An 8,292-nucleotide genomic window follows, 5' to 3' on the forward strand; every position below is an offset into this window, starting at 1 on the left:
TGTCGCGTTTCTATTCCCACTATGAGTGAGTTGTGTGTGAGAGAGTGAATACAGGAGGAATGGTAGCGTACGTGATATATAACTAATGCGACCTTTGAGTTTTCTTTATGTACAAAAAATGTGCTTATTTCCTCTTTTACTTGAAAAAAAGAGACCGCTAGGGGCCTAGTGTTGATTAGGATTGAGGCCATTTATGTCGGGGGACACATACTTCCGTCGTGCCATCAACTGGATGTACGGTGACACCGCCTACTTACAGCAAATGCCTCCAAAGGAAATTGGTGAAAAGCACGTCAATGAACTCCTCGGGCGTCATCCCTTCCACCCGTTTGATCCGGAGATGAAACCTGAACATCCTTGTTACGAGCATAATATTATGCTTTACAGCTGTATGACCGCTGATCACGTTGAGGGTTATGAGCTTCACATGAAGCACGTGAGCTGTTACTTTCCGTACAAAACAGATTTGATGAAGTGCCTCGCGGCGGAGCGACGTCGGGCCCGCTTGTTATCCGAGCAAACTAGGGAACAACAACTTTCTCATAACAGTAGCGGAGATGGCGTATGAATAGAAAAAAAAAAAAGAAATTCGGGTCAAAAGTTGGAAGTATGGAAGAAAAACATACATAATTCCTTGAAGAATCCTTGTTCTCTGTTAAACAACGTTCTAGAACAAGATTTGAGTTATGTGTATCACCATATCCTACCTTAATTACTGTATTTGGTATTTGTTTTTTTTTCTTTTTGACTTCCTAGAGTCTCCCCCTATTTTTTTTTTTCGTTCGCCGCTGTACCACCATGCATTATTATGATTGACAGGCTACTGTAGTGACTTGTAGTTACACAGTATATACACATATATTATACATAGAGTGTACTAAATAGGAGATAGAATGGGTGCGACAAACGTTCGTGTTGCTGATGCAGAGTTCTAACTTGCCGTACCTAAGCACACTCTTTTGATTAACCGGAGAGTTCTGGGTGTTTCAGTGCGTCGATGCACTGTGCATATGTGTTTCTTTGGGGTTGGACGAGGAAAACACTACTGCCGTCATTGTGGGAATATCCGCTGCGAGACCTGCACGGCTTTTTGACGCTACAAGGATGGACAGGGAAATGGAACTCGATTCCGCGTCTTGCTGGGGCAAAGATCAATCCAATTAGGTCCTGAGGCACGGCTCGACGTGTTGTCATTCTTTCTTACCGTGACGATAGTGACTGGTGGCAACACCTCTCTCTTGTCTCGTCCTTCACGGATGAGTTTGTCTCTACCCTCTTTCCGTTTGGGGAGTCGTGGGATACTTTCTTCACAGAGGGTACATTGATTGCCGCTGATGCCAGTGGCTCTGTCTTCAATGCAATTTTGAAAAAAAAAAGGTGCGTCTTACTCGCGCTACCACCGCATTTCTGTAGTAATTAAAGTGCTGAAAAAGGATACAGTCTACTCACTTGCAAAATGACAAAACATTCAGCGGGAAATCGACTTATTGTCTCTGTAGACATCCCAATGTGGTGGTTCTTATAACAGTTTTTCAGACAGCAGCAGAGGTGCAGGAAGTTCTGCAGCTCGCTGAGAGTGGTGAAAGCTTGCGAAAAGCATAATCGAACCTTACGCTATCAGGCAACAAAATATTTTATGGGTTTTAATGATAAATATATTACTTCCTTTTTTATCTTTGCAGTCTGCCTAACCGTAAGTTTCTGAAAGCCCACCCCACAACACCCCGAGCGTGAGGAGGGTCAAAAGGGCTTCTTGGCGCTTCCATTTCGTCAGTTCTGTCTATTTATTAGTAAACAATCCATTCGGGAGAGTAAGATAAAGTATTATGCAAATCATCAGGAATGTAGAGATAGATAAGGGAAAAACAAAAAATATTTTTTTTTCTTTCCGTTTTCTTTTTCTCTCTTGAGGGGGAAGTAAGGCTTGGGTTATTCATATTGTATTGAAATGGTTAGAAGAGGGAATATATGTCTTTGTTTGTTTGTTTGTTTGTTTCCGGATAAAGGTAGCTATTTGGTTGATAGCTTTTATTTTCTCTTTTATTGTTCTTATTAAAAATCCCAAATTAAATATCTACTTCTTCTTTTTTATTTATTTATTTTTTGTAGGGTCTGGAGGTGTAGTCATTCCTGCCGACGACAATGCAGACTCGTCTGCAGTCACGACCTGATGAACCCAATCTAATACTTAAGGCAACAAATTGTACAACTCCACTCTGGGGTGTGTGGGAAATGTGGTGCGTTGTACCAGACCCCGCTAGTGGGGCGCAAACTAACGCCAATGTTCGCGGCAGTGCTATTAAGGGGTCTGCATTACCGAAAAATAAAGGGAAGACCAGCTCCACATGGTTGGATCAAGTGCGCAGCATTGGTCTCTTTGATAATGCTGAGGGATTCTGGGGGATTGTTTCTTGCACATTACCACCGTCGCAACTACCGCCGGGTATCACCTACTACATGCTCCGGCGAAACATTGCCCCCATGTGGGAACATGAGGCAAACCGACGAGGCGGTCGATGGGTGATTCGTTTCCAGGAACCAGAACAGCAACAACAACAACGGAAAGCAAGCCCTCTCTTTAGATCTTCAAAGGATGAGAAGGATGAACCTAGTTCCCCAACGCCACGTGTCGATGAGGCTTGGGAGACTCTATGTATTGCACTTATTGGGGAACAGCTTCCTTGTGACGAAACGGAGATCTGTGGTGCGGCACTTCGGCGAGCAGAACGGCGGCGCGAGTGGAAGTTGAGTCTCTGGACACGCAACGCATCGGACCGTGACACACAGGAGCGCATAGGCCAATTTGTCAAGTCCCTACTGCACTTAGAGAATGGTGCGATGCAATACCTATCCCATCGAGAGTTAATGCAGGCGAGCGAGGAAGGATGCTGGAGGACGCCATCCAAGTATGGGTTGTAAGAAGCGAAGTAGTTTATTGATAACAAGCGGTACATTACATAGGTTTTGTTTTTGTGTTATTTTTGAATTGTATGACATAAATAGAATATTATACTTTATAGAGGTATGAAGTGACAAGAATGGTAGATAAAAAGAAAGGAGAAAGAAAATTAAGAGTAAGAGTTAGTAGAAGAAAGAGATGTAGATTGGATAAGAACTTATCACTACTATACTGACCGGTAATGCTGCTTCTCATCTCTACCACATTGTTTTATCTACCTTACTTGTGCTATTTTTCTTCGTCCTGCCTAGGTAAACGTATCTTCTCTCTCATAAACAGAGACAGAAAAAAAAAAGAGCGAAGCTAGCCGGGGCCCTGCATATTGTGAAGGCAGCCGCACACCATTACAAATAGTACACCAATTACACCCATATATATATTATATTATATTATATTATATTCATCTATATATACATATAAGGAAGAGGAGTATGTTCGGTCGGCGAGTGGCCAGCTGCTGCCCGATTCCCACGGCGATGTACGGTGCGCTGCACATCAACAGCCGGCGACAGGCCCAAAGACTCGTCCCACCGCTCGTCGCTCTCTCGCCGCGGGACACACGTCTCGCAGGCCCCGGTGCACTGCCGCTGCGGACGGACGAGTGTCTTCCCGCTGACGTTACCGCAGTACCGTCACTTTCGGCCCTCATTGGGCTTCCAACACAGGTACTGCTCAGCGGGTTTGCGTCCAACCCGCTGCTCATTCGCATCATTTCCGATACAATGTGTACTTATAGCGTTTTACTTCTTCACATTTGACTTTTGTAGGCAGCTGAGGACGGAGGGGGATGAGGAATAGGAGGACAGCAACAGCGCAAGCAGGGATATCTGATCCATGCAGCGTGTTTGCCTCTGAGATGATGAAAAGAAAAGAGGGAATTTTGGACTTGAAAGCAAGAGGAAAAAGGAAAAGGTCAAAAAAAAAAAAGAAAAAGGCAAACAAACAAAGGAGACAACGGATAAAGGGGTGGCCAGCTTAAAGGCAAAAATTAGAAAGAGATGACAGGAGAAAGAAAGAGAGAGTGTGTGTGTGTGGGAGAGAGAGAGAGAGAGAGAAAGAGAGAGAAAGAAAGAGAAAGCAAAAAAGCGAGTGATGAGGCGAGCGCAGAATAAAAGTAGACGGGTTTCTATAACTTCTTGATGGGTTTTCTTAGACTCTCCCTGTTTTAACCCTCTCTCATTCACACATTTCACCCCTTCCCTTCTTTCTATAATTTCCTTTCCCAATTTCACATTCTTCGTCTAATTATCTATCTATCTAATTCTCCTTTGTACGTCCAGAATGTTACCTTTCCTTTTTTACCTTTGGTAATATGTGTAAGTAAACGCATGTGTGTATGTGCTTGCGCTTGCCTTTGTTGATTCTTTTTGCTCCACATTTCTTTCCTTTCTGTCTTTCTTTTTATTTCACCCCTTGTGTTTTCCTTTTAGAATTTTCTGTACGCGTATCGTTCGCATTTGCCTGAAGAAAAAACGAAATTTTTCTTTCATCCCGCTTCCACGGATTTCCCACTTGTTGTGAGCGTATTTTTCGTTTCTGCGAATACAGAAAAAAAAGTATGTTTACAGTGTCCCAGCGTCTGCTCATCCCATTTTACCTGGCCCTCAATGCATTCAGCAGTATTACTATTGTTTTCATTAACAAATGGATATTTGAAGATCATGATTTCAGGGGAAGTATTACACTAACATTGATTCACTTTGTGGTAACGTTTCTTGGTTTATTATTGTCTTTGGCATGTGGTGTGTTCGAGCCGAAACGAATCAGCATAATACGTGTTTTGCCGTTGAGTATAAGCTTTTGCGGTTTCGTTGTTTTAACAAATATGTCATTGCAGTATAATTCCGTTGGTTTCTATCAACTCGTCAAGGTTCTTACTACACCCTTGCTGGTGGTGATGGAAACTTTCATCTACAGACAAACATTCTCCACCAATATCAAGCTTTCACTTGCACTTATTTGTATTGGGGTTGCGACAGCAACCGTAACGGACAGCGATGTGAACTTTAATGGTGTTGTTATTGCTTTTTCAGCACTTTTGGTGACATGCCAGTATCAAATTTGGGTCGGAACGAAGCAAAAGGAACTTGAGTGTGATTCATTTCAGTTACTCTTCTACCAGGCACCTCTCTCTGCCCTTTTACTTGTACCTATCGCGTACTTTGTAGAGGGACCCAAATTGATTTATCCTTGTTCGGATACTGTGATGGTCATTTTATTTAGTGGCGTTGTTGCATTCCTTGTAAATATCTCCATTTTTCTCGTTATTGGCAAAACCTCTCCAGTGACATACAACGTTTTGGGCCATTTCAAGCTTTGCGTCATTCTCTTCTTTGGGTACCTTTTCTTCGGAGGTGTAATGAATGCCAAAAATTTTCTCGGGGTGATCCTTACCCTCGCTGGTGTCTTCTGGTACACACATCTCAAGACAGCATCGCGTACGCTAGAGGAGGAGTTGATTGTGCAAAAAGATCTGGATAAGGATGATATTAAGACGCATGTTTAGTACTACAATAAAAGCCTAAGAGAACTAGTTGATGAAAGCAGGAAGTAAGGAAGTAAGGAGGAAAGTAAAAAAAAAAAAAAGAAAAATACATTGTGAACGGCGTTATATACTTAGATACCATGGAAAACAATGAATGCGTTTAGGTAAGAAAAGAATAAAACACACATAAAAGTTATACAGGTGGTTCTCAATGAGAGTATCTGTTGTGTTGGACACTCCTGGTGAGAAAAAAATTAAGAATTTTATGTATCTACTCTGTGATTTCGTCGAATGCCTTTTACATTCAAGATGGAAATCAATTTCTTTTCTTTTCCATACTGAAGTGACGATGCCACAACGGGAATTTTTTTTTCTCATTTACAGGTGTTTTTTTTTTGTGATTCCATCAGCAGTTGATAATAGGACTGGAAGGTTTCTAATTCCCATCGTACAGGTATCTTGGTTCATTGTACTTATATATATATATATATATGTATGTATGTCTGTGTATGTGTGTGTTGTGCATCGGCAGTAGTTATCATCCTTTTTTTTTTTTGCTTTTTCTGGGGACTTAAATGGACTTTTTCTACAGAGGCAGAACTTCTCTGCTTCTCTTGTTCTCAGGAACTATATTGGGCTGGTTCTCTGGTGTAATAACCTTTCGTAATTGTATTCCCTGTAAAGTGACTGACCTCTGAGGTGGTGGGGGCAGTTCACTTTGAACCACAACGCAATGTCTGCTACTAAGTTCGATATCTTTTTTTCTGTATTATCAATATTATTATTGTTCTTGTTTTTCCATCTTATTCCGTTTTTTTTTTCTTTTTTTGCATAACGAAGGGATGCGGCGGGCACCTGCTGCTGTACAGATACACTCGGTATGGCAACTGCGGATGTACCGTACGCCGCTGGGTGGTATTTACTTTGAGGAGCCGCTGCCAAGTTCTCTCTTCGCTTCCCAAGCAAAGGGGGACATTAGTACCGCTCACATCGCGCAGAAGCGACAACCGCGGAAAAAGCGGAAACTCAGCGTTCCACTCACAGCCGAAGGGCTGAAGGCAGAGTTACGGCGGCTCACTGAAGAGACTGCGATGTACTCTCAGCGCCGTAGGAAGGATGGAGATATTCATATTGATGATAAACCCCAAATTGAAGAGAGCCGTCGTGAGATGCAACAACGGGCACTGAAGAGTGGCGTGGAGTCGCCAACTCACACCGTTACGGGGCACTCACCTGTTGTAATAGAGAAGGAATTTAACGAGGAAGAGGGAGAGACATATAGTTGCGTGCTCCCAAAGTATACTGTACTGGGGAGTGATTTGGACCAACTGGAGACCGACATGATGCGTGATTATCACCAGCGCGGCAAGAATCTTCCACAGTTTGACGACATTTACGCAACTTTCGGTTCTGGACGACGAGGTAAAGGTTCATACCATGTCTTTGCAGAGGACTACCGCCAACATATGGGTAAAGGTCGTGTGTCAGGAAGAGGAGAAGAAGTCGAAAAAACAAAAAAAAGTAGTTGGGGTGTTAACTTGTGCCTTAAAATGTATCAGAAGGAAAAGAATGAGAAAGAGGAGGATGACGATACCGAGGGCAATCTTCTTCTCCCTCCAGAAGAAAATCCTCACTTCCCTGTTGAAGTGAATATTAGTGCTGTTGAACCTGCAACATCGACAGCCAATTCTGTTTTGGTTCAACCATCTGTTACACAGATAGTAAGGCAAATGAATGCTACCACTACTACTACTACTACTACTACTACTACTACTACTACTACTACTACTACTACTACTACTACTACTACTACTACTACTTCTTCTTCACTACCTTCGTACGATGCGTACAAACAGAGACCGGCAGATAATCGTTTGCTGGAGCTTCGTGGCGTCGACTTCTGGGACGACGTGAACAACCGCCAACGGCTGCAGCAACTTACTGACTACGCTGAAGAGGGAAGCATACAGGATATGATGGCGGAAGGACCTATGGACACCAGTGAGGTTGGCTATTCGACAGGTAGGGTACGCAAGGAGACGCTACTGTACTTTCAAGCTCACCCAATCAATGAGATGATACAAGAGTCTTTTGTACGTATCCGCAGTATTGTATCCAGTGATGCTCAGGCAGTGGCGCAGTTTCCTGCTGGTGATGCTGACACAGATGTGGACCTTCCTGCCTCGCAGGCAAGGCGTATGGCGCGTGAACTTGGCCTTGATCTTATACGTGTGGGGGCAATTCACACAGAGAAGAGTGAAAGACGTGTTGTGGCCCTATGTATTATCGCTGATCACCGAGAGCATATGCGAGACATGATTCGTTTTAAAATACAGAAACTTGGTGTGCAACCACCTCCCACAAAAGAATGTATGGAAGTTCCATTCCGCGGTGGGACTCATCCACATGCTATTCGTTTTAAGAGCATTGGGATTGCAAAATATTTACTGCATGGTCATGCAGTTCGTATTAACTTAACAGATTTCGGAACACCACGAGAGGGATTTCCTGTTTTTCGATCTATTCTGGACGAAGTAACAAGACAGACACTACACCTAAAAGCCTACCATAATGCAGGCGCTGTCCAAGCTAACTACAATGAGGTTTATTGCTACTTATACCCTTCAACAGGAAGATCACCCAAAACTTCTGTTGTGCACCCAACACAAGAGCAGCTAGATGCGGTGCGTGATCGTCGTATTCTTGAAGATGAACGAGAAGTGTACTTTGACGACTTATACAATAAAAAAACAGGGCGTGAACGACTAGCATATTTACAGAAACTAGAGAATGGAACGGCTTGGGCAGATAAAGATGACGGTCTCTCTTTACAACGTCAACGTGAGAT

General features: G+C 43.1%; 5 protein-coding genes across 5 annotated transcripts in view; all 5 read left to right on the plus strand.

The window, feature by feature from the left end:
• Positions 1-193: 193 nt before the first annotated feature.
• On the plus strand, positions 194-568 carry LSM04_009707 (uncharacterized protein; the record flags this gene model as incomplete). The annotated part of the gene is made up of 1 exon (XM_067337402.1): positions 194-568. One exon carries the CDS (start codon positions 194-196, stop codon positions 566-568), a length of 375 nt encoding a protein of 124 aa, XP_067190013.1.
• A 1,574-nt stretch (positions 569-2,142) lies between these two features.
• Positions 2,143-2,919, plus strand: LSM04_004392 (Translation Initiation factor eIF- 4e; the record flags this gene model as incomplete). Its single annotated transcript, XM_067337403.1, has 1 exon — positions 2,143-2,919. One exon carries the CDS (start codon positions 2,143-2,145, stop codon positions 2,917-2,919), a length of 777 nt encoding a protein of 258 aa, XP_067189777.1.
• Positions 2,920-3,390: 471 nt separating this feature from the next.
• On the plus strand, positions 3,391-3,717 carry LSM04_000878 (uncharacterized protein; the record flags this gene model as incomplete). The annotated part of the gene is made up of 1 exon (XM_067337404.1): positions 3,391-3,717. The coding sequence occupies one exon, from the start codon at positions 3,391-3,393 to the stop codon at positions 3,715-3,717; it is 327 nt and encodes a 108-aa protein (XP_067189590.1).
• Positions 3,718-4,517: 800 nt separating this feature from the next.
• On the plus strand, positions 4,518-5,465 carry LSM04_007167 (Sugar phosphate transporter domain; the record flags this gene model as incomplete). Its single annotated transcript, XM_067337405.1, has 1 exon — positions 4,518-5,465. One exon carries the CDS (start codon positions 4,518-4,520, stop codon positions 5,463-5,465), a length of 948 nt encoding a protein of 315 aa, XP_067189898.1.
• Positions 5,466-6,286: 821 nt separating this feature from the next.
• The window catches only part of LSM04_002451 (uncharacterized protein), a gene marked incomplete at both ends in the record, with an annotated part of 2,415 nt that continues 409 nt past the window's right edge, over positions 6,287-8,292 (plus strand). Inside the window, one exon of the mRNA XM_067337407.1 lies at positions 6,287-8,292. This exon is cut by the window's right edge and continues 409 nt beyond it. Coding sequence (XP_067189669.1) covers positions 6,287-8,292 — 2,006 coding nt within the window.

The sequence above is a fragment of the Trypanosoma melophagium genome, assembly GCF_022059095.1.
Source record: "Trypanosoma melophagium isolate St. Kilda chromosome Unknown ctg3segment0, whole genome shotgun sequence".
Classification (NCBI taxonomy): domain Eukaryota; phylum Euglenozoa; class Kinetoplastea; order Trypanosomatida; family Trypanosomatidae; genus Trypanosoma; species Trypanosoma melophagium.